Source organism: Lepidochelys kempii, chromosome 1 (genome assembly GCF_965140285.1).
Source record: "Lepidochelys kempii isolate rLepKem1 chromosome 1, rLepKem1.hap1, whole genome shotgun sequence".
Taxonomy (NCBI): Eukaryota; Metazoa; Chordata; order Testudines; family Cheloniidae; genus Lepidochelys; species Lepidochelys kempii.
Genome location: NC_136380.1, coordinates 116,233,599 through 116,260,497, shown reverse-complemented (window position 1 = coordinate 116,260,497; position 26,899 = coordinate 116,233,599). Strand labels below are relative to the sequence as shown.

Sequence of the window (26,899 nt, the reverse complement as noted above, 5' to 3'; positions counted from 1 at the left end):
GCTTAAATTCTAGGTAACAATATTGTTTTACATTAAATATGTGTTCACCCCAGGAGTGGTATTGCAGCATTTGTGGCTACCCCTGCAAAATACTGCTGCTTTTCATGAGCAGAGTTTATTTGTGTTCATAGGGACCTTTTCTCTCCTTATCACACATATGCAACTCACATTTGAGTATCTGTCAGGACAATGCATACATATCAAGAAAAGGACAGATCTCATAACACGTACTTAGGACTTTCACTTATATTTTACCGATAGCACCACAATATCTCATACACATCAGACTTCAGTGGGAGTAGAATTAGTCCCTAGAATTTTTTCCACAAGATTTTAAAATAAATCAGTAAATTTTGTTGCTTGTAAGTTAACACTCGTTGACAGCCCTGAATATTAAGGTTCTCTTTATATTCAAACACCCGGTACAGCACGACATCAGTGGTGCAAGCAACTCTAACTGCTCTAACTGTGGCTCAAACTTGACCTGACATGGCCACCTATAGGCATTTAGTGCTAGATCTTCAGCTGGTAAATCAGTATAGTTACCTTGACTTCAATGGTATGACACTGGTTTACACCAGCTGAGAATCTGCCCATAATCTCCCTCCTCACTGAGTCACTGTCATCTATATTGAGCCTGACAACACACGTTAACTAGTGCCAGCTGTGATTGACGGTCATTTATTGGTGTAAATTACCATTGCTCCATTGAAGTCACTGGAGCTGCAATTATTAAAAGCAGCTAAGGATCTGGCCCAGAGATTTGTTTAGAATGTGAATTCTTGTCCTGTTGGAACTGCATGTAAACCACGAATCGATTTCACATAAACTACCAAACAGCCATTAGATTAACTTTCAGTCACTGCCAGCCTGTGTTAAATTAGAGGGGTGATGCAGAAGTGAACAGCTCTGGATCCATTACCAATTCTCTGAGCCATCCAATCCCTCTCTTATAACATATATAAGTCACAACATTCTAAGGAAAACTTTTAAAGAAGAGAACAGCAGGAGATCAAAGGTAATTCTAATAACAATCACATACAAATATAGTGTTTTACATTTCAAACAATTGTCCAGATCCAGTTTTATTAGCAATAATATGGACACTTACTTGTATGAAAATTACTGTTCTTTCAGAACCTTATACTAAATGCACTGTTGCTTGATGCGTGAAACAGCATGATAATTTTCTCTGAATTTCATTTCCGATATTTGTCAAAATTTAATTTTCATCAATATTTTCCTTCCTACTCAAATTCCTCTTGGCTGTTGTAAATAGAGCTGTAATAAATATTAATTCTTAAGTTAACTAGAGGCAAGTAAAGCCCTCCTCAAAATAAAGCAAAAGTCTGATAGGTTGTGTTAAAAGGAGCTCATGTTATTACTAATTATTAATTATTAGTAGTAGTAGTATTTGTTAAGCACTGACAATGTGCTCAGTTCTGCTGATTAAGTTCTACCGAGCAAGTTTTACTGATTAGCTTATAAGGACAACATACTGTACTAGAAAGGAGATACTTAACAGCTATCAAGACTCTTACTTTCAAGGCTCACTTAGCAAAACAATTATGTGCCTGTTCTGTATGCAGGTTTTCATGAAAAAAGTAGAAAAATGCATAAACTGAGTAAATATCATGATTTTGTGTTCCCTAATTTTCTCACCCCACTCCACCATATTCTGCCAACTTCACTTCCACTGAGGCTTGAGTAAGTTCGAAAGCCCGGATCCTGGAAACACTTATGCACCTTTTAGTTTTCAGAATGCGTCTCGGTCCCATGAATGGATCTAAATTAAGCACTCATGTAAATGTTTGCAGGATCAGGGCCTATTTTTGCAAGTAGGCCTATTGAAAAAAATGGAACTACTTGGAGAGTACTACTTAATGTGAGTACAAATGACAGAATTTTGAGTCCACGGTGGACAAAACTGTAGGAGTGTCTCCAAGTTTTTCACTATCACCACAAAGCAGGTCAGATACCATTAACCAGTTTTGCCCACTCCAATATCCATGCACCTCTAAGAAGCCATAAACAAATAAGAAAGGGCAGCTTGCACCTCCCCTATCCTGGAGCTGTTGGGGGTCACTTCAGCCTTCAATGCTCAGATTTGCTGATTAAGTTCTACTGAGCAAGTTGTAGGGTCTGTCTAGGCGTACTGCACTGCAGCGGCAATACAACTGCGCCACTGCAGCGCGTCCGATGAAGACACTCCATGCAAATGGCAGAGAGCTCTCCTGTCAGCATAAAAAAAACCCTTCTCCACGAGTAGCATAAGCTCTCCTACGGACAGAGCGCTGTGCACATGAGTGCTCATGTCAGTGTAACTTATGTTGCTCAAGGGGGGTGGTTTATTCACACCACTGAATGACATAAGTTATGCCGACACAGGCTGTAGTGTAGACATAGCCTTCCTGAAGGCTGCCTTAACTAGTGCTCCAGCTGTTAAGGTCTCCCTGTGGGCCATGGCACTACCAGAGAATATCTGGGGCACAGAAATGTCCTGCCTGCAGAGGGCATGGAGGTGGCTAAACTGGTTCTATGGCTGGCTGAGAGGCCCCATATGCCGGGGTACTCCTAAGGGTGGAGGGACATTGTGCCTATTTTACATCCACTTTAATACAGTTTAAAAGAGCCACAACACAACTCTGTCGTTTGTGCACCATACACATGAAGTACTGCAACTTTTCAGGAGCAGGCATTTCAATGGAAATAATGTTTTTGGGACGACTAAAATCAAAGGCCTCACATCCCATTACATGTTAGGAAGGAGCTTTACAGATATTGTCACTGAACACTATAACCACATCTACTCCCTTTAACTGTAATGCTGGGGAGAATTCCAGCTGTAAACGTGTTCTTAGGAAAAAATGTACATTTGTCTATGTCCAGCTTCCTAGTTTGTATACTTCTCCAAACCCAGCCAATATGTTTTTTCACAACTGACATAGAAAGGTCAGTTCTTACTTAAATGCTTTTTGAGAAGATTGAAGTGTATGTATGTGTAACTCAGACTGTTAGGGAAAATTCGGCCCTGATAGTCATTCCACGCTACCCACAATGGTTTCAGTGAAGCATCGTGGGTCCTTAACTCAGGACTGAATTTAGTCCTTAGTATGTTAATGGGTAAATCCAGGCCTCTCCTCTACAACTGCCAAGGGCCTCTGTGCGGTGGAATCATTCTGCTGTTCAAGACAAACTGGATGTGAGCAAGATACTGTCCGTGCAACAGCATGAAGGGAGTGGGAGGGGACAGAGCATGGGCAGCCTGAGAACAGGGTGAGGCCAGGAGAACTGTATCTGACTGGGGATGCAGTGTGAATGCCCCTCACAGACAATGTTACTCACTGGGCTGACGTAGATTCATGGAGCAACACCAAAGTTATACTGTGGCCTGGGAGGGAAATTTCTCCTCACCTGCCATTGTGCATCTCCCAAGCTCACTCAGGCCAGAGTGGAGTCTGGATTTTTAGCTACAATTTTTTAGCTAGATCCCTAAATTAATTTACCATGAATTACCATTAGCATTAATTACAATTACCAATTATCATTAATTACCATTTATTAATTTACCATTCAACAAAAAAGTGAGGATTTTGTTCCGTAAATATGGTCTTTGTTTTCCTGACCACTTATTAACTGACACTGAAACTTTTGTAATGGGAATAAAAATAGAAATAATTCCACTGATTATGGTGCCACCAAGAAATAAACTAATCTGAATCAGGAATACTAGAAAAGAAATCCCCAGTGTGCAGAGGAAGGATAAAACTCTTGGCTAAAATGCAGTGTCACCCAGTATTTGTATTTTACTAATATATTTGTTTAATTAACAATCAGAAACATACCCAGGCAACAGACATAGATGATACACCTGCTTTTGAGGACAATGAGCAGCAAGACTCACCACAGAAGCACATTTTTGGAAAAATCCTCTCTCTTCCTACTGGTGTTATGCCACATTCCCTTGCATACAATAGAGACAGGCCCTATTATAGTCAGCCCTAATTTTCTCAGAAGGGACAGCTCTTAAAGAAGAAGTACAGACTTTTTTTTACATTGCATCGTAGCAGTGGGCACAGACTTAACCATAAGCATGTCAAGGATGGATGAACCAATTCTGCTAAAACAAAAACATTCTTTCCTCCATCACCACCGCTACTAAAATTTCAATCAAAGCCTGAACTAAACCCTAATCTAACTTTTATTGGGGTTGGAAAAATGGAGATTAACTTCCCTTCACTCACCCGCTATTTTTATTTTCTGTACTTCTGTATTTCATAATTTCACTCAAGATGAAGACTGAAGGCAGCAGGGCCACAGAGGCTGGTTTTGCAATATTTCTGTCCCAAATGGATATTAAACATCTTGCATGAAAGCCTATTCTCATCACGCTTATTGTCTAGTTTTTCCAGTACAAGCAGTGTGGACAGTTCAGACAAGGTTCAGATATGCATCCGAACATATGGGTGTGCCTCTAGACTGAACCTCCTTTCGAGCTTCAGCCAGCTCTACTCAGCTGGGGAAATATAACATAATTCATTTTTTTAAAAACTGTTAGAAGAATGTTCAGGCTTCAGAGTAAAGCCCTGCAACATCAGGAAATACCAAAGTTACAGCTGACCCCCAGCACAGGGTGAGCTCAGCTCTCTCCTGAGTGCATTCCAATGCAGTCCTAGAGTGCTGCTGGACCTGATAGGCACTGCCCTGCGTAAAGGGCTTTGCACAACTTTACTTCCCCAGGGAGAACACAGGAGGCATTGTGCTTTATGTAGGAAAAACATCTTGCAAAGCTCACCCTTGTTCTACAGGGAGAGCATACCTCCACTACAACCTTTAAAGCGGTGCAGCATGTCTTTGCTTGTATGTATGTGCAGGGATGGGGAACTTAACCCTATCGCCTCCTTTTCCCCTCCCTTTTGGGGTAGCTAGTGCCTAGCTAGGGAGCACTAGAAGGGAGCAGTTGTCCCTGCTCTTAGGGACAGTTGTTCCCAGCCACTGAATGAGAGCAGTGAAGACTTTTCATGCCCTCCCCTACACTTGTGCAAACATGCAGTGGTCAGATACAATCTACCCTTTAACTTTGGAAATTAAAAAAAAAAAAGGCTTCTTGTTGCTATGAAGCTAAATATTTGCTGAGTGCATAGGGCGCAATAGTAGCAGCATTCAGTACTAACCATAGCTATAGTCCCTCCCTTTTAATTCTTTATCACTTTTCCCTTGGGCCTGAAGCAAAAAGATTTTCTAACACAGTGGAACCCTGCTCCCCAACACACAGACAATAGAGTCTGCACCTCAGACAGGGGACAGAAAGAAAAATCTTCTACAGATCCTGCTGTGGGAGTTCCAACAGATTAAACAGATTAAAACAGACCTGTCAGACATCAAAATTAGTGGGGTTGCAAGGGATGTCAGTCAGAGGAGGATTCAGCCCACGGAACACAGACAGGACAAAACAAAAACCCCATACAATTCAGGCAAACAGCCCCCAGTTTCCAGGAAAACGAAATCCTCAAATTAGATTTTTTCCTGACAGCATTTACTTTCCTTGTCCTGATTAAAATGAAAAATATCACATTCACCACTTTACCTTAATGAACAGGATCAGTATATGACCCCATGGACAAACTCACCATAACACCTGGCACTTAAAAATGTCAGGCCAGGATCTCAGCTGGGGTAAATCAGAATAGCTTTGTTGACTTCAAGAGAGCAGCATGGATTTACACCATCTGAGGAGCTGTCCTCATATGCTGTATCTTTTGAACACCTCTTCTCCCATTTTTTCACGATCTGTGTCGGGTTTAAAGTGACTTTTCATGTCTAGCAGATGGGGCTGAATGGTTAGGGCTTTTTGAATTTATTTTAAATCACACTATATTTAATGGAAAAATAAAGTTGCTATGGTTTGGTTCACTCCTGGTTCTGATTATTGATCTGAATGAGTAATTGCAGCTATCATAATTAATGTTTATTTAATAACTATACTTGTGTACTAAAGAGACAGCTTTGGATAGAAATCACATTTCTATCTGAAAATTGTTTCCCTACTGAAATTACAAGTAACACCTAACATTAGTCTAACTAAAAGAGATTGGCAAAAAGAAATTATTTTTTATCTTCTTCATTTTCTTTATTGTGTGCATTTCACAGCATTTTGTGCATAGTCAGTTTCACTGCTTCTCACCTATAATCCCTTAAATGAGACTCTTTCCCCTTGTTGTTTTTGTGAATCTGTCACACAGCAGCTAGGGATACAAAAACATTTTTAAAATAAAAAAAATGTGGTACTGAAACCACAAAACCTGGCAGATTGTGAGGCAGGTACCTAAAACTACTTTCAACCTTTTTTTTTTTTTAACTAAGCAGATTTCAAGTTGATGATGTCCCTTTAACATAAATAATGAGCTAATGAAATAAGTATGAAATTGCAAGAATCATAAAAAGAATTTTACATTTAAGAATACCATCTGTGTCACACTCAGCCTAACAATGAAATCATTTCAGAGCCAAAATACCAGAGTGTGCTTCCAGCACAAGTTATACAAGAGTATAAGTGATTAGATTGGAGAATAAGATAATGTCTGTGTTCAAATGAAGAATGAATACCTGGGTTCAAATTTGGTTTAGATCACAAAGGCAAGGAATATCATGTCATTTTAAACTAGTCCCAGTAAATGTTTTTCCACATCACAAAACCATCACACATTTTGGTGCAGGAGACAATCTCTACAAAAAGAAAAATCAGGAATGAAAGTAAAAAGTTTTTGAGGTCAGAAATGGGGTATGATCCAACAGCTCTTAGACAAATTCTGTGGTTCTTAATTCCATAAACCTCAAAGATAGTTTTGTCTGAATAAGCAACACAGAATTTAACCCCATGGTTGGAAGGCTAAATTTAAGCATAGATGCAACAAGAGAAGTTTATCTTCTTACTATAAAGAATCATAACCAGAATCCAAGCTTCTCCCCCTCTTTTGGAATGGGATCCCAAAGCACAAGACTCTCTGGGCATGATGTGGCAGTATTTAAGTTGCAATACAGTGTTGTCAGATCATAACCATCTGTCTGCAGAACCTGAACTCACAAAAGTTCAGGGGCCAGATCCTCAGCTGGTACAAATCAGCATCCTGCAGCTCCACTGAGGTCAATGGAGGTCTGCTGATTTATACCAGCTGAGAATCTGACAGCAGGTGCTTTTCATCAATTATGTTACAATGGAGATTGGTTTAAATGCCCACTCCTCAGTACACAGTACATGCCCTCAATATGGGCCATATTCTACGGCTGCTCTGTTGACCGATCTCTTCATTGGAGTAGTTCTGCACCCAGAGCAGCTCTGGAGTGAGACCTCGTATCTAGCAATCTCTTCGCAAATATTGAAAGTTTTAAAAAAAACTTGTCTTAGAGACTGATGATGATGCTCACACACAATGGATCCCATCACAAAGGATGCTGAAGCGTTACTTGGAGAAACAGAGCTTTTGAAATCCATATAGACAAGGCTGGAGAACATGCTAGCGGCCTATAAGAAAACAATAGATAATTAGGGTTCATTCAGAAGTATAACTTATAACAGTCAGTTGTGTAGTTTAAAAGTCATGCTCAAATGGAATTAATTGCTATTTCCACATTAAAATTTCTCCTCGTGGCAAAGGTTTCCCCCTATATTTTGCTTAAAAATTTAATTGTGAGACCATTAATATATGAAAAGTTAAAGTGCTTAATAAACATCCCAAAGTGTGGGATGCTGTATTCATATAAGAAAGGTATGAGCCAACTGCGAGACACATTCAGATGCGATCAAAGAGGATCTGAGCTTAACTGAGCTCTCACATGACAGTTCAGATCATTTCAGATCCCTTCCAATGGAGATAAAATAGCATCAAAAGCAGAGAGGCTTTTTTCTTTCTTCCAAGGATGAAAACACAACATCATTAGTCAAATTTACTCTGAACTTCCGCCTCCTCATGTTGATTTGTACTCAGGTTGAGTAAACATATCTTTCCATCATGGTAAATAAATGTAAAAGCCTATCAGTAACTTAATTGCTTAACGAATGATGCCGAGTAGGGTGTAACATGTTTTTTTTACTATAGCATTGAAAATAAAGATCTCTCAAAAACTCCTGTTATATATCTTGGCAGTGAATATCTGTTCCTAGTTGAAACTTTACTTATAAAATTTCAACTCAGGATCATTTTATTTTTCAGTTTTTGAAAAAAAAATCACCTTGGATAATTTTTAAGAGGTACAAATATAAAATTGTTTATTGATTGAGAAGACTTTCTCTTGCACTGTGCATCACAGAGAAATGAAATCTGACAAAATTGATGAGTCTGTAATAAGGGTGGATTGTGTTTGGTGCATTAAAAACACCCTAAAATAAAAATGGCAAAGATACTGAGAGTGAAAAATATCACAGTGATTTTTAGCCTGTAGATATCAGAGGAAAATCTAATCCCCCGTGCATGGCACACACCTAGACACAACTGGGACCATGCACTCTACTATCCTGGCACACTTATAGGCTTAAATCAAGCGGATGAAAGGGAGAAGACAGTCCTTCTTCTTAAAATAAAGTAGTTTTATAAAGGTGTTGTGAAAACAGCTTGAGTGCATGCCATTTATCTAAGATTAAAATCTGGCTCCTGGTGGGCATGTGGATATAGTGCCCATGCATAGCTGCCAGACTGGTATGATAGATCATAAAGGCTACAAAGGAATGGTACGAATCTAACCAGTTAAACAAATATCACAATAGGCCAGCTCATCTTTACAGTTTATCCTTCTTCAAAAGCCATACGAGTGTCAAAATACGTATTGACCCTAAAACCTCTATCATCTTAAAAATAAGTATATTAATAATAATTACTGGCAGCCCATAATTGTAGATAAATATAAATATAGAGCATCTTGAGAAATAGTATGGTTGGATATTGTGCCCTAATTATATATTCCCATATCAGCTTCTCTCAGACACTGTGGGACAAAGGTATATTCAGTACTGCTGTTGTCCATTGTGCTGAAGGGTTTAGCCAGAAACTCATCTTGCTCAATCAGTTAGTAATGGTGAGGGTATGGCATGGTTAGCCACGTCTGCCTCAGCTGATGTTACCAAAAGCACTGAACCTGCCAAAGATGATTGTCCCTGATGGCAGGTCCCTAAGGTTTATTGTCAAGTGAATTAAGGATGTAGTATCAGACTATAGGGTGATATCTCCCACTTCTGGGTGAGAAATGTAGAGCTATGAGAGCCCAAGGGCTCAACCTTGACTCAACACTTGCATATACAAATTGTCCTCACTCTCTCATTTGCCCACGCTAAATCAAAACCTACATTTGTGCAAGCAAAATTGGTAATTAGATACATTGTATGTGCAAAAACAGCATTTGTGCAAACTGCATGTACATCTGTTGTAACCTTCTAAGTGTGGGTGTCCAACATAAAATGAAAACACTCTGGCAACTCCTCCAGTGAAGATAAATATAAATTAAAAAAAAATTACTTTGAAGTGACATAAGGAAGTCACAGTCCTGCTAGAGTGACTTTTGCATCAAACAACTTTGTTAGCACCCCCAGACGTCAGTTCTGGGTTCAGTAATCCACATTGGGTTAGATTAAATTAGATAGCCAGAAATTGCAATGAAGTCTGGTGCTACCTCCCTAATTCATGTTCATAAGACTAAAAAAGCCCAGAGTTTATTTCCTGGCTCCATCTGCTTAAAACATGACCCATAACATTAATTAAAATGTGGCTTTCTGGTTTATTTCAAGTGCCCTGTTGTATTGGGGGAATGGTGGAAAGTATTTTTTTACTCCTCGACATGTTATGTGATATAAAATAGGCTGTTATATCCTGCTCATCTATTTAATTTAATACATCAGCCGCATCACAAAGCACATAGCATTTTGTTCCCTGATTTCTAACTAGTTCTCACTTATCTCTCTGAAGAGGAATAGACAGAACAAATGCTGACGTATTTTAATTAGAAGTCAGAGATAAATTTCTAACATTAAATATTTGCCTCTCAAAACAACTGACCATCTTCTGCCCATGTAGATTTACACTACACACATTGACATTTATTTGACACAAATATGCTGCTCAGTTGGAGAAGGGCATACATTGCTCAATAGTCTCTTGTTTTAGTATGTCCAACACAGAGACACACAATATCATATACCAGGAATTTAAGTCAGCACACATTTCACTACTGATTTCACATATGGGCCTGGAGTAACTTTTCTCCTAATATGGTGATAGCACGTGCACTATTTAAATGCATCCTTATTCCGAGCCTTATAAATATGCACCAGATGTATCTTTTGTAAATGTTATATTTTTCAACATCTCAGCATTTGTGAGTAGTTGAAAGCTATGTCAGCCATGCTTTAATGGGGCATAAAAGTGTGCTGCATTCAAAGAAATGGCACACCATTGTAACAGGCAAAATTAGAAGTGCTGTCAATGGCTACATTTTCACATTATCGATTTTCACTGTTTAATATGGTACTCTGTTTTTATGCGTGTGCATTTTTAATTGATGTCTATACTTCCATATACACATGCAGGTGTTTTTTTACATCAGATACAAAACAATAGCCACAGCAAATTAACTGATTCCTGGAATTGTATCAGTGTGTCTACAATAATCACAGGGTGCAATTAAGTGATTCAGTAAATGTCCTGAGTTTGCCCAGGATCAGCTTTAACATAGAAAGCAAGCACATACACATACACTGTTACCCTCTACTGAATGGAATCAGAACTGTTCAACCATATGTCATAGGCCCTATATTGCTAACAGCTAAAAAATTATCTCCTGTTGCTTAAGTGGTAGCAGCCTGTACATTTGCAATAGCAGGATCTGACTTGTCCCCTTGCTGACATGGAGCTCAAAGTGATCATGGTGTGTAGCACAGTGAAAACCTGGACTGTCACCAATTCAGTACAGTATACAGATAGCTCGTTTTAGGCCATATCCTCCCATTCTCATGTAGAATAATGTAGGAAGGGAGCACTTAATTTAAAAACTGTGTATCATTTAGGGAAAGGAAGGCGTGTGAACATGTGGAAGAAGCAAGGAGTGTGGTCAGAGTTACTCATAGTTTGAAGAACCATGGACACTGACTGTGCAGACCCTGCAGATCTCTGGCCATATGAGTTTGTGCCCCCTGGCTCTGTGCTGTTCCTAGCCCTCCCCCACCTAAACAATGGTATCACATTGGAAACAGTTGATGCGGTTGTACTGACTTCTCCCCAGCACAATCGGTGTCTATCTGTGACTGACCCGTTACAGAGCACATACTGTGAGTTCATGTTGGGCCATTTGCCTTATTATGAACATTTCTTTTCTCCTTTTAAGAATTTGCACCTGACCATATCTCAGAGAAGAGAAAAGGTCTCAACGTGTTACATAGTCGATATTATTTGAATGCTAGAATGCTGTTTGCTTGTAAGTTTCATGTTAGAACCATGCTATGCCCCTCACCCAGGCAAATCAACTCAAAGGCTGAGCCATATGACACATCAGTAAACATAATGGCATCCTTGCATTTTTGGAAATAGTTTAACATCCCACAACTATTTTTATTCTCAAGTTCATGGGCTTATGAATGAGAAGAATATCACTGGATAACTGCCATTCAGAAATATGTGTAGAAAAATCCTAGATGTCTGTGCAGCTGATGGAATGATCAAAAACACTCAAAAAATGCATATGCTAAACTTTTTAGAAATGCACATTGCTGAAATATATCCTACAACTAATGTCACATTTCAGATATATTTTAATTGTATTTTTACATTTGATATTCAAATTGGAAAAGTATATCTTATTAAACACAACACTTGGCTTTGCTATTTTAATAAAATATAAGTTGTTAAGAGAAAGAAAAGCAAAACTACTGATTCTTTTCCTTATGATGATCAAATGAGTCTTTCATGTTGTATCTTACACTTCACTTTTTAGCATTTTGAGGCAAATAGCAGATATCAAAACTTAGTAAATAATCAAAGACATACTCAGTTTTTCCAAACTGTCATGCTACTTATCTTGTATTAACTGATCTCTTAGGTAGCATAAGCTTATTTAATTGCTACTGAAGATTATTTGGATGAAAAAGAGATGACACTTTCCCTTACCTTCAAAAAAGACAAAACTATATTTTTCAAACAGACACACACAGAGAGCCAGATTCTGATCTCCTACACACATGCACAACTGCAATAGCTAATGTTAAAAGATTTGATAGGAGCTGCATATCTAAGATTGCACTCTGGATCACTGACTGTACATTCTATACTTAAAATGACAATTTGGAAATATATTTTATTGCTGAGTAATTCATATTGTGTTACATTAAAAAAGCAGCTTTCTGATTTTATTTCTAAAGGGTAGTTATGCATGCACAATAACTACATTTCAAAAGGAGTTTTAGTAGGTTAGCAAAGTGCATATGCATGTATCCCCACTGACATGATAGACCGTAATGGCTGCGGTCTGTCATGTCAAGCATCTGCATATTAAACAGTCCCTAAGTACACATTGACACAGCAGACCCTAATAGCTCTGAAGCTGTAACAATCTATTGAGTCAATAATATGCGTGTTAAAGAGCATCTTGTATACTTCCATCAATATATTTTATCTTTTAGTTAATTTGTTTCTTCTTTATATATATATATATATATTCAGTGCTAATGCTATAATAACCTTTATCCTTAACACAAGGTCACAGATATGTAACATATGTCACACACATTTTCTCCGTAGCAGAATCCATCCAGAACCGGACAGTTCTTAAAAGGGTTATTGTAATATTTTACTCTGCCATCATACACACTTTCAGGTTTGTAGCTGTTCAAGACAGGATAGAAATATTCTCTTCCCTTTGGTGCACCTGATCCAAAGCCCACTGGAGTTGTTGGAAAGACTCCAGTTGACTTTACAGGGCTTTGGATGAGGCCCAGTGTGAATCTGCTTTTTTTCCTGTTATATATTTTCCTTATAATTAAATGGAAAAGGTCACAAGGGGAGAATGAAACAAAATGTAAATGGTTTAATGGCTAGTATTAGCAACAAAAAACTAAGAAACAATGTTTGAGGCCTGATTCTCCTCTTGCTTGCACTAGTTTTACATTGGCACAACACCAGAGATTTCACTGGCATTACTCCTGACTTATACCTGTACAAGCGAGAACAGAATCGCCAATATTTCCATTCCCTTCCTAGGAATCTCTGTGTTTCTCACTCTCTCTACCCCATTCCTGGTCCCCAAACACAATCAAACCACATCCTGTATCATGCTGCGCTTCAATACAATCTCACCCTAACCTGGACCTGGCTGGGACTTCTCCCTGCCATTTATAAACATGCCAAAAACTGATGGGAATAGCATTCGAGTAATACCGCAACAATTTTCCTTGTATAATCCCACAGGCCTCAATCCTATAATTGGATCCTCCTGGGCAGCTCCCCATTGGGTTCTGTCCAGCTTCAGAGTTCTGTACGCATGGATATACCTACAGGACTGGGGCTTCAGAATCTCTCAGAGATGTTTGTTAACTTAATCCTATGTACCCACTAAGGCATAAGTATTTATTACTGGGCTTTACAAACAGTGAATAATTCAACACACACAGCAGCGATGACCCTCATTATTTTAGTTTCTATGCTGAATAGCTAACAAATAAAAACTTCTTGTCAGTGACACAAGATTTTTTTAATTTATAAAATGCACCAAATTATTAAAATTCAAGGCTAGTGAACAAAATTTGAAAATGGGATGCAATGATACAGATGGAGCAAATCTTGCTCAGGATTATATCTAACCTAAATCACAGAGGAGCAGATTGTGCAAACTATCCATGGTCCTGAGTTAGGAGATTATGCAAATCTGCTCTGAACCCCAAGGAGTTTTTGGAGGAATTGTCTCAAGAGGGAGACAATTCCCCCCCCCCCCCCAGCTTCCTAGCACAGCGAGGCAATTCATCACCACGGGATGCTGCAGAGCATGCTCCTCTCTCTGCAGCTAGCAGTTATAGGCATGGTCTCACCCCTTGTAGGGGAATTTGTACCCCAGGGACTCATAGAAGGATCTCTGAGTAAAGGGACTGTAACTGCCCCTAATTCTTGCTCCAGGAATGCAAGGGGAGAGGCTTAAGTCTTCTCATGCCCTTCCACCCTCCAGCCAGCACACCAAGGGCCAGGGACAATCTAGCCCCGATGAAGGCATGTCACACACCAGGGTCTTGTGTGGTCTAATTCACATGTAGAAAATCTACTACCCAATTTGGCTCTGCCATCAGCACATAACTAGCCACACAGCCCTCTACTCACTTAACAGGTTGCTCGCACTGTGCTGTGTTCTCACTGAGCATTCCCAAATATTGGCCTGATCCAAAGCCCATAGAAGTCAAGGAGAAGATTCCCAGTTACTTCAGTGGGCTTTGGATCAGGCTGTATATCCTTAGTAGCAAGTGTGTATGTAATTTGGATATGGCTGTGACTTTACCCTGTCCTTGTTCATGGGATGTGACCCCTTCCACACTGGTGAACAATAGCTAGCTTGCCCACTGCTTTTATTTTCATTGCCGGGCACTACACATGGAGTTGTCTCCAATTTACCAATGAGCTACAAGTAGAGTTAGCGGCTGACAATCATGGGTGTTTGGCTTCTGTAGAAATTTAGCCAGAGTAAGATTTGACCTACTAGCTGTGAAAAAGCAGCTCATGTCACATGTGCTGCAAAACCCAGCCACAACATACTGAAGTTTAATTGTGACAATGTTAACCTACAAAAAAGAGAACATGTGCTGCATGTCCCAAACATCAAGGAGGGGGGGAAAGAATTCAGCACATTAGGAATGTAAAGCTTTTGATTTGCTTTTTCTTTCCACAGAGACTAAGGTCCAAACCAACAGTGCTCCCATTCATTATGATGCCCTAGCGTAAATCCTAGGAGTAGGGCTTCTGATTTTTGGTTTTAACTAATAAACACGATAAAACTCCCAAGATACAGGGGGAAAAAATCGGTGTTTATCCAATAAACACCAGAAAAATACCGTAAATGGTTACTTGTATGTAAGGGCTTGTTCAAGGAGCAGTAATGTACACTCTGGGGGTGTGATGTCTAAAGTGCACTAAAATGTTATGCATTAATTGGGCTGTATACACCCCGCTGGAGTGTACTAAAGGTTACCTAGTACACTTGAGCAATAGTGCTTTTGGAAATAGTACTACATTAAAACACTAGGGAACATTACAGAGAGATTACTCATTACAGTACCATGGAACTTCAAACAGCTCCAGTCCACAGCAGGGTTCTGTGGTGGATGTCACGTTGCTCGTAGGTACGACTTCTGTTTTGGGGGATTTATTAATTTCATTTTTGATTATTTATTTTTAGCAATTTTTGAGGTTTATGTAGAAGTCCAAAAATAGGGTGTTTTCAGAGGTTCCTCTTCCTCTATACTGAATTGAGTAATGTATATAGTGTATATAATGTATATTCATTAGTCATTACAGTATATAGAAAGAGGAAAGCCCAAAAAACCAATTTTAGGACTTCTACATAAAACTCAAAAATTGCTAGAAACAAACCCCAAAATATTAAATTAATAAACCCCAAAAAACAAAATCCCTACCTATGGGCAATGTGACATCCACCCCAGAACACTGGGGTGGACTGGAGCTGCCTGAAGGGGGCAGGTTTCAATTTCATGAAAGAGATGTTGCCAGTAGAATGTATGCTACAGTGTCAGAACACATAGGGGCTGGTGATCAGCAGTGAGTCCAGACTACAGGGCCTATAGAAAACTAAAAGACAAGTAAATGTGATATATGCTGAAATGCTCCTTTTGCAAGGGTAAATTATCAATGCATCCGTGCATTATCAGGCATCCATATCACATTCACAATTGTGGCAACTGTGTAACTAGTTCCCATCGTAGTGCTGAAAACTTCCTCTTTAGCATTATTCTAACATATTTGTTGGTTAATAAAGTCAGGAAAGAGTTTAAACCAATAGTTTTGTTGTTTCCAATAACTTGGTGGCCTCTTCTTTATGTACCCTGTGTATTAGACAAATATAGTTAATAGGAGCCAGACCTGATTGGCTGATATCTGTTTCTTTATGGGATTTATATTTGCCAAGTAGCCGGACAGCAATATCCATTTAGTATTCATGGAAAGTACTTACAGAACAATAATGACAATAATTGCTTCTGATTCTTGTGTTTACAACACTGCCAAAGTATCATTAGGGCCTTATTTATGGATAATAATGCTTATTAATCACAAGTATTTGAATTCTGGAATGTATTAGATTAATATTCTTTTGTATTTCAGTTCTGTATTAATGCTGTGAAAGGCATTTATTGAGTGCAACTCATTGGGAATACTTATTTTGGAAAAGTAAATCATCTGAGCAATTTTCAGGTAATAGATAAAGAAATTATGTGCATACCACTCAGCTAACGTGTGCACAGTGAGCAATGGATACCACTACTAAAATCAGCACCTGTGGACTAAAATCAGGGACAGACTCTGAAAAGAAAATACTCTGAAAGGGATACTGATATTACAGGTTAGTTTGCTTTTAGAAATCCTATTGAATAAAATGCTTTTCATTATTTTGAATAAATATTTTCTTTTTTGTCTGTCTTTAAACTCAATCTTTAGTAATGTATACTATACTGGGGGAGAGTTTTTGCATGAATTCTAAGATTCATGGACGCCTGAAAGGTTGCTAACATAGGAAGTATAGTATAAAAAAGACAATTTTGGATGTAAATAATTTCAGCTTTTATAAATCAGTGTCTGATAGTGCTAGAATAATATGATGGAATGAAAGCGTAAGAGGAAATGACAGTTGTAACAAGCAAAAACGTAACCCTAAATCTAAATATCAACTGCCATATATTCATATTCTCCTTTTGTCCTTCTGTAGTACTTACAATTCTGAAAAAACACCAACGCTACTGTAGTACCAAACTCTCTGATTTTTGGTGTGCGGCCAGCTCCATAAATTTGCATTTAAACAAATAAAATCCAGAACAGTGTCGTATGTCTTTTTTTTCTGAGATGGTTCTTCAAGCATAATTTAAAGAAGCACTGTCAACTTAAAAATCACATTTTAGTCTGATTTTTTTCCCCTGACTGTTGACATAACACTTATGATTACTATCACTGAAAAAGATTACAGAAACTATCTTCCTATATTTTATTCAGTTTATTTACTTTGTGCTTTTTATAACAATTTGTGCATAGTCAGGTTAACCTGTGTAGTCGGTCACTTCCCCCTGTTTGGGTGATTCTTTTATTCAGCACCCGTGGAAACAAAAAAATTTTAAAAATAACTGTAAAAGCACAAAACTAGAGAAATTGAGAGGAACATTTAGGTCTGGTGAAGTAGCTGAAACTACACTTAATTCATATATTTAATATTTATATAAGCTGACAGTGTCCCTTTAAAATGTAAGTATTTCACCTATTAATATTTTGGCTGGCTTTATTAAATATATTTATAAAATACATGCATACAGGTTTACCGAGAATTTCAAAGCATTAAGCAATAGTCCATGCTGTATAGAGCTTGATCACTATTAGAAGAATCAAAGATATTTTTAAAATATTTTAGAAGAGATGAGCCCAAGTAGCAAAGATCAGGCCCAGATCTGGAGTAGAAGTTTTACTAAGTTCAGTTCCCAAAGAACTATCCCACTGATCAGAGGTGGGAGTGGGTCTCTAGTTGTAAGGCCTGGTATTATCCTTTGCTTGACCCATTGTTATAGACATAAAGGAAGTTCAGATCCAAATTAAGAGCTGGGTTTCCCTGAATTTTGGGATGTTTGTCTGAGGGGCTTGGACTAGGCACATCCCTAATTTTTACTCATCAATATCTGACAAAAATTGTTTCAAACATTGATCATGTTACTGAAGGTCTTTCACTAATGATCAATCACCCTTTTTAGTTCTTCTGATTCTACTGTACTAATCAAAATTCCATAATGTCAGCATTTGAATGTTACATGATTAATTACAATGGTACAGTACGTGACATCATTTCTTCCTCGCTCTTATTTATTGCCCCCCACACACAAAAAGTTTAGACTGGTGGTTAGAATTCAGTTTATTACACTCAGAAAATTGTCCTTCCTAAAAAGGCCCAGAAAATATACTTCTTAGTATTTCCGAATCATAGCACAAAATCTGTGGAAGAATATAATACTAAGATCTTTACTTGTGTAACCTAAAATGGCAGCATTGAAAGCATAATTCACCATATGCAGCTTCCAGCCTCCCTGTATTTAATAGTATTAAAGTATTTGTAGCACGGATATCACTTTTTTTTCAAAATGTTTTTACTGTTTTAGGGACTGTTCCTACTCTCCCTACTGTAAATGGCAAAACTACCAACAGTTATACATGGAATTATAGTACTGGCATTTACATCATTGGGAGCAATAAAGAACCTTTTTGCATAGGGGTAAGGTGATTGTTTTGAGGGAGAGGGTGTTATACTACTGCTTTCTTCAATATTCAGTATTCCTTTTATCCTGAACATCCTCTACAGAAAGGAACCTAAATTCCAAACAACAATCTGTAGCCCAAATTTTCAAACCAGCACACCAAAACCTAGGTTCCTTAATCCATATTTAATTTCCTGTGGCCTGGTTTTCAGAAGTGCTGAGCTCCCACAAATGCCCCTGAAGTCAATGGCAGCTGTAAAGTGCTCAGCACCTTTGAAAATCAGACCACTTGCATTTCGGTGGGTTCCTAAATATAGATTTATGAGCACCCACGTTTGAAAATGTTGGCCTTGATGCACAATATATGGACCTAATCCTGCAAACTCTTACTCACATAGTCAATGGGACTATTCATCTGAGTAAGGGCTTGCAGGACCAGATCTCAAAATAGTGCTAAACTGTAAACTGCAAACCTACCTGCTTACATTAACAGTGGGACTGCTAGAGGTTAAACTTTAGGATTTAAGGGTACAAAATCTAAAACCAATGTAGAACTGTTTTGTGTGAGTAATTTGTTCTTTAACAGTATTATTGTAATTACGATACATAAATGAACATTTCAACATGGAGCTAGAAAAGACCTGGCCACATAAGTAAGTTTGAAAATAATCTTTTTTTCTTGCTTTATTTTACTTACTATATTTCTCAGTGGAACTATAATGTGCCTGCCTATCTTTAGTGTAGGCTTTATTATCAAATTGTAATTCTTTTTGCTTTCAAACTGCATGATTATTCTGTATTTATCCCTCCGGATACATAATGTGACCATTTCTCTTCCTTATTTTTATATCATTTATAGCTACTATAGTTTTGAATTCATAGGCCCACTTCATTAATTGGCTTGATGTAAAGGCTTCTTTTACATACTTGAATGGAATTTTTGGTCAGCAAATTATATCTATATATAAAACATCATCTTTATTAAACTGTAAGAAAAAATTAGAAATAAAAATAAAATCATATGTCACCATCTGATATTCTATCAACCAAAAAGTACACTCTTGTCTACATCTAAATATCCCTGTGGGAGTTATATATTTTTAATACATGCTATATATTTTGTAATTTTTTTGTCTGTTGTAGCATGTCTGAGTTTTTTAATTCCAAACTTTTAAAAAATGTTAAGGCAACAACCATGGGAGTCGATTTAGTATGATTTTCATTATGATAAGTTCAATAATTATCCTTGAAGCATGACATGAAAGTCCTATTGTTTTAAAAAGTTTCTTCTGGAATAAACAATCATCATTCACATTGGTGTAACAAAATTTAAAACAAAAAACAAAAAAAAGTGGAAACAAAAATGTGTTTTAATAGCAAAGAAATTCATGTTTAAACAAACATGGAGGAAAGGGAAAAACTGTTTAACAATGGATTTGTTTTTATATCAGAACAGATTGGAATTTAAAATCTCAATAGCAAGATTTAAAAAGAGATTGGACATTTATATAGAAAAGACAACACCAGACAGAGTTATCATAATTAATAACCAAAAAAATTGGAAGAGATATTAAACTTCATGTGTCAGGGCTTTAGCCCATCTCTAACTAGTAGAGTTCAGGAAAAGAGCTAATGTGGGGGTAGATTACCCCACATCTGCCTATCACAAGGGTCTTCCACTTTCCTCTGAAGCATCTGGTTGACCCCTGTCAGAGACAAGATATTGGACTACATGGACCTTTGGTCTGGTCCAGTATGGCAATTCCTATGTTTTTCTGTCCCTAATGGGAACTTCAGTATTTCCTAGTTCTTGACAGTGTCTTGTGTAATTTGTAAGGTAGAAAAATTCTCACAATCATCTGGATCGAACACCACTTTCTGATCCTATGAATCAGCACAAATTAACCTGTATATCTAACTCTTCTAAAAAGCTTAACCCTGCATTCCTTACTTAAAGGCAAATTCTGCTTGCCTTAGTTGTTGAAGCCAAAGAGAATTTTGCTTGATTAAAGTAAGCACGATCTGGCCCTCATTTCCCATGCTGGAATAATTGTTATTGACTTAACTGGGATCACAATATGGCACTCAGACCTTACTCCAGCACACTTCTCATAGATTTTAATGAGAAGATATAGCCTTCATGCCAACCATATTATAACCCCACTGCAGCATTTATGTCAGAGAGAGGATTGAGAAACAGATCCTGGTCACTTTATTCAGGCAAAACTCCCATTGCCTTCAAAACATACGGTAAGCAGAATCTGGCCCTAGGCAAGGAACATAGGATTTAGCTTTTAGAAGAATTAGGTATACATGCTCATTTGTGCTAGAACAAAACCAGGAAGTGTTGAAGTCAAAGGGACTCATGCATGAAGAAGGACTGAGGGCCATGTCTTCATCCCACTGAAAACATCCAATGGGACCACAATTTGGAGTTGGAATGCAGAATTTGACCCTAATACAATCCTCCCAATAGCTTTTATTGTGATAATTTTAGTATTGTAGTATTTTTTAAAAAATCCAATGCCCAATGTTACATGATTTGCTTTAAGCAAAAGCAAATATATTGTATAGATTACTATTCTAATCTGCATTAATTTTAAAACCAAATATGATTATTGTTGTGTTATCTGGCTTCATGCTTTCTATAAATGTCCCTTTATGGTTTTATTTTTAGTATGTATTTTAAAAATGCAAGAATTATGGAGTATGTCAATTCACTTCATTTCATTAATCAGCTTACCTGAAAATGTTTTTCTTGCAATCTAGTGGAAAGTAAAATGAATGTTCTTTTTTATAACGACTAAAATTAAATTCATATTCCACAATGTTTATATTTCATGTGCAAAATTACCTGATATGTTGAGATATCTGACTTTAGTTCTTTAATAAATTGCTTCATTGGCAAAATGTTGCATTTAAAATTTAGACTCTAAAATGAACTACTTCTTGATATGAAACATTTTTTAAGTTCACAGTAATGTTAAATATGATGCATTTAAAATATTAATATTTCACATGTATTATTCACTGACTTCCAGGTGTCATAGCAAGTTAGTGACACTTCATATTTCAAAGGAAGAATTGTTTCTTTTTTCAATACTAATGTTCTATTAATTCACTTTGTAATATCACTCCAGTTCAGGCAAACAGAATTGCACTAAATTACTTATGCCAAAAATCATGCTGAAGTTGTTGACATTATATAAAATTTCATTTTCCATTACTATTTTATATGGTCTTATCTTGCTAGTGTCTTTTTCAAGTGCAATACATGGCCCTCATTAGTTAGTTTTAGAAACACAGGTATATACATGAACATTTATATGTTGACATGAGAGTGCATGTGGATATATATTATACATTCTATCAGTTAAAAGGATTTTACAGAGTGAAACTTCCAGTAATTTACATGTAAATATTCTTTATGAACATGCTGGATCTCATTCAAAGTTTCTATGGTGGAGCATCAACAGATCCAGTTACTGCTGTTTTTTCAGTAACTTAGTGTGATTTTCTGTTCCAGCATGTGTTTTAAAATATATACAAGGTAAATTGACTGAGAACTTTTCTATTATAAAGGCCTAAAGGCAAACAGCTTCCTCATCAAATCCAAATAAAGGCAAAAATGCTGGATGTGAAAAAAAGAACCTATTTATGACCCTGTAACATTCATATTCTTCATATAAAGATCACATGGCTACATAACTATCCCCAAAGATATGGTGGAAAATATACCTGGAGATGCCAAAAAGCTTTAATAAGTGAATCAGAAAATAATTCTATAAAATGCCCTTCAACAGTGAGATAATTACAAAGCACTGGATCCAGAATAGTGAACAGTAGTGAAATTACTTATAAATAAATGTAAAGAGCTAAAAATATACATGGCTAGTTGTCTAACCAACTCTTTCTGAATGTCATCAGAGTCAAACGTTGCTTTAAGTAGGAATGCAATTCCAAGGTTATTCATAACTAATCTTCAAGGAAGACACATTAATATATATTTTTAAGTATATGCTCTGAACTTTCAGTTTTGCTACATTGTTTAGTGTAGTACAGGTAAGGTCTCCCATATTGGTTTAATCTCTGCCATGTTTTCAATTTGGAATATAACAAATCTGAACAATTTAAAAAAAAAAACTTGATCCAAATCTTTTAAAGTAAATAAATAACCCCCTTCTCTTTTGTGACCACAACAAAACGATTTGGATGACAGTAAACAACATGAGAGTATCCAGGTCTGTAGTATGGAACAGTCTTCTATTTCTATCAATTCTTCAGACGCCAGGATTTTGACATACCAACTATACCCCCAACTCCAAATTAACAACAGAAGTAAGACACCATCATATAGACATCCAAAGTCAAATGCTCCCTTTTCTGTCTAGCCCACCTAAAATATTAAAGAAGCCTAAACAAAGCAAGTGCACATCAAGCTAGAACCAATTAAGGAAACGAAATGTATACACAAACACACAGGGAGACACACACACCACACACACACACCTTACTGAGCATGCTGGAAGGGATGGATTTTCTCCCCCAGTGATACCTACCTTATGAGTGCTCGCAGGAAGGCACTGGGTTAAAGTGTAATCCCCTTTGATATTTTTGATCCAGTTTCACGCGGAGTGGCGGGGGGGAAGGGGGGAGGAAGTAAAGAGAGTGCAAGAGAAAAATCAAACTTGGGTACCAAATTATAGATCAGTTAGTGGCGGAGGAGGGGGGTGAAAAGACATAATTAGTGACAGAGTCTGGACACCCCCCCCCCTCCACACACACACACACCCCGCACTAGGGGCTAACTGAGTGGGCAAGGGAGGCAGGGCGGTGAGCCAGGCGAGCTGGAGCGGTGCAGGGCTACATCCCTCCCCCCCCACCCCGCTTCCCACCCCCAGCCTTAGCGCAAAGCCACAGCGCGGCGGCGGAGGAGAAGCAGCAGCCGCAGCTACCTGGGAGCAGGCGGAGCCGTCGTGCGCAGCGCGGGGCTGGGCGAGCCGGAGGGGCCGGGCCGGGCGAAGGGAGCCGAGGGCTGCCGCCAGTCGCTCCGCGCGGCCAGCCGGTCCCCTTGGGGCGCCGCAGGCGGGCGGCGCTCGGCTGCCGGAGGCGAGGGGGAGCCGCGCAGGGGCGGGGGAGCGGGGCTGTGGGTGTGCGCGCGCCCCGGGGGCTGCTGCGGCTGCTTCTCCCTCCTTCAGCCTCCCCCCGCCCGCTCTGCCTCTCTCGCCACGGCCACAGCTCCCGTTTGGCAGCGGAGGGGAGCAGGACTCGCCCCCCCCCGACCCCCACCCCCAGTCCTGGGGAGAAGCACTAAAAAGGGGGGGGAGGAAGAGAGCGGGGGGGGTGGGGGGGATTGGGCTCCTGCAACTGCACCAGCCCAAGTGGGAGCCAAGGCTGGAGCATCGATTGCGTCATTTAGGAGGGTCCCCCCCCCCCCCACTTTCCTTCCCCGAGCCGGAGTGAGCTACCTGCCAGTGTGTGCAGCTCTCCCCATCCAGGTGCCGCTGCTGCGCCGGTGTCAGTCCGCCTGCAGGGCTCGGGCCGGGGGAATGGGGACCCCGCGCAGTAGCCGGCTCGGGGCCGGGGGCAGCCGGAGCCAGCCCTTGTCTTGCGAGCCGCCGCGCGGGGCTCCGGGAAGGGTCAGGCCGAGCCGAGGGGAGCGATTGAGACGCATCCGCTGTGTCGGCCTTCCCGCCGCCCGCGAGCCCCTGCGTGCCGCGGAAAGCTGCCGGCGGGCGGGCGGCTTCGCTGCTCTGTGGTCGCTGGCGCCCGGGTGGATCCCGCAGCGGCGCGTTTTGTCCGTGCAGCTTGGCTTCAGCGCACCCCGGCAGACGGGCAAAAGGGAATTCACTGGTGCTTGGAGGTTGCTACTTTATTTGCAGGGTTGTTGGTTTGGTTTTTGGTTGGGTTCCCGTCCCGTCCCGTCCCGTCCCCCGCAAGAAAAAAAAAGTTGCCCGTGTGCTGGGGAGGGGGAAGGATGCTCCCTGCTCCAGCTCCTGATGCCCAAGGCGTGCGTTGAAAGTGTTAGCCGTCCACTTGTGCATTGCGCGGTGGGGTTCATTGAGCCCACTGTCATTTCCTCCTACTTCAGCTACAAGCAAACTTTTCTTCCGCAGAGAGCAACGAGCTGAGGCTGAGAACCTGAAGGTAGCGAAGCCCTAGCGGCTCCCCTCGAGCTGCACCGACCCCAGCGCACAGGCGAAGGAGCGGTCTGCGGGGCCTTTTTATAACTGACAGTGCAGCATGCCGTACATTTTAGACAAAATAACAGCCTCGGGAACAATTCCCCTCCCTCCACCAATGGCTGCTTATCCCAGCATTGTTTCCTTCTGTAACTGATCCTCTCTAAGGATGTTTAAACTCAGCTTCAACCATTCAGGTCTTTTTTCCCCACAGTGTCAATATTAAAAGTGTACATTTTCCCTCATGAGATGCAGATCGTGAGAATCTAATATTGGGGCCCATTTTGACTTCAGATATATGAGAGAGAAAATCCACTACCTAAATGAGTTTATGATATCGATTCTGTAGGATAATAACCTATGGATGCTGCAAATAATAGGGGGTGTTTTGTTTCTCATATGGTATATAATGATGAGTCTGTCAGACTACACACTGCTTGATCTTTTATATATATAATATACAATATTTCATACACACACGCTGATGATACCTTAGGTGTTTGAGGGTGGGGACACAATATCTTATAAATCTGAAGCTTTTATCAGACAGAGCAGATTACTTTAAGCGTTCAATTTCTCAGCGATCCAATTTTATTAGGATTTACTATCATTTGTGCTGTGCATCCTTGGGGAAATAATGCTTTGATTAATGTAATCCTGGGCTGGGATCCGCCACATGCCCCTCTCCCAGGAGAAGAGCCCTGTTTGACAAACAAAAACAGAGCAGCAACTATTGCAATCTGCACTCACCTTTAGAAGACACAAAAAATCCACCCCTCTCTCGAATACAACAGCAGCATTTCAAAACAATGTGAACTCTTATTAATTTACTCTGAATGCTCCTGATTCAGTGTGGGCTGTCCAGTCCAGCCCTCAACTTCAAAGACAGCCCAAAGGATGCTCTCTGTTCCCCACAGAGAAGCAAAAGCATCTCTGGGAAGCCCAGTGCCTCTCTGTAGTTCTGCCTCTCCTTGGTCTCTCAGCGTTTCTGCCTCTTTGTTTCCCACTGCAGGGCTTACTGCAAACTGTTTTCAACTCTCCTCATTCAATCCACCAGCAGCCAGAGGCCTATGAAGCTCTGTCATTTCATGAGGTTCAGTCACACATACCTGAAGCCAAATATACCTCTCAAACCAGGGCAATGGTAAGCAAACCACAACAAAGTGCTCTAAGCAGTTCAAAAGGAAGGTAGTGGGGCCCCAGAAAACAGCCTTGAACAAAAGATCTTGTTAAATAAAAAGAAAACATTCCACCTTTGTTATTTTTTAAATATCTAGATTTTTTTTCTTTTGTTTTGGAAAGTGCTTTTCTCCCCCAGTGCAGAGCAATATACTTTTAAAAGGCCTAATGAAATAAGCAAACCAAGATCAGAACTAAACGTGCTTTCCCTTCCTTTATAACAGTAGGTGAACTGGCCTGTAGTCCCCCCACATCATAAAGCACATTATGGGCAGCTGAAATGGTAGTGCAGTGTTTATCTTATTCCACCATAACAAAGCAGGTCTCATGGTGCCTGAGGAGGAGATCCAGTGACAAAGGAGGGCTCTGCCTGCGGTTTTGCCACTTTATTCAAAGTCTGGATTAATAAATCCAGGCTAGGGAGGAGGGCTCTCAAGCCTGCAGATAGGGGATGCGATTTGCACCAGGGTTTTCAATAAGATGCCAGCATCTCTCTCCTGTTTACCCAATGACCGCATTACAGTGACTCAGCATTTACAGTTTCTTTAGGTGTGTTTTTTCCCCCCTCTTCTTTTCTTTCCTGGTGAAAAACGATGCAATTACATTTCTGCATGCTGATCTCAGCGTTCGAATAACAAGCTTTAAACGCGTTATCAGACGCTTGTTAAAGGGAGTGGGGCTGCTGAGAGAGGAGAGAATGCTGCATTTTTTTAGAAAGAAATTTAAATTAAAAGCAGCTATGGGAAGAGATCGGCTGCAGCTCCGCTTCAATCAATGCACCGAGGCAGATTAGGAGAAAGTCTGAGTCAAAAAGCGTAAATCACGCCAGGGAAAAGTTACTTAGAATTAATTCCTGTCTTTTGAGAGTATAAAATGACTTTCCTATGTGGGATTCACTCAGTTTGCTTCACATCCCTCCCTTCAACAGTATAAAATTGTTCTTTACATTTTAATTGTAAAAAGTGGATCTTTAATAAGCCTCTATTTGTGGGCGTGTTTCTTTGATCATTTCACCCAAACAGTATAAAAGGCCCCAAACTCACCATTGCTACTATTGTTATGG

The 26,899-nt window shown here is 39.5% G+C and overlaps 1 protein-coding gene and 1 long non-coding RNA gene across 2 annotated transcripts in view; both read right to left on the bottom strand.

The window, feature by feature from the left end:
* Positions 1-26,899, bottom strand: part of LOC140897313 (uncharacterized) — a 97,089-nt gene that overhangs the window by 68,530 nt on the left and 1,660 nt on the right. Inside the window, exon 2 of the mRNA XM_073310217.2 lies at positions 23,944-24,342. Within this exon, the coding sequence (XP_073166318.2) occupies positions 23,944-24,342 (399 nt within the window). The remainder of the gene's footprint in view (positions 1-23,943; positions 24,343-26,899) is intronic.
* On the bottom strand, positions 1,078-23,542 carry LOC140914200 (uncharacterized). The gene is made up of 3 exons (XR_012159799.2): positions 23,431-23,542; positions 23,035-23,078; positions 1,078-7,522 (listed from the first exon to the last, which is right to left on the bottom strand). It is a non-coding gene; the product is annotated as an uncharacterized LOC140914200 (long non-coding RNA).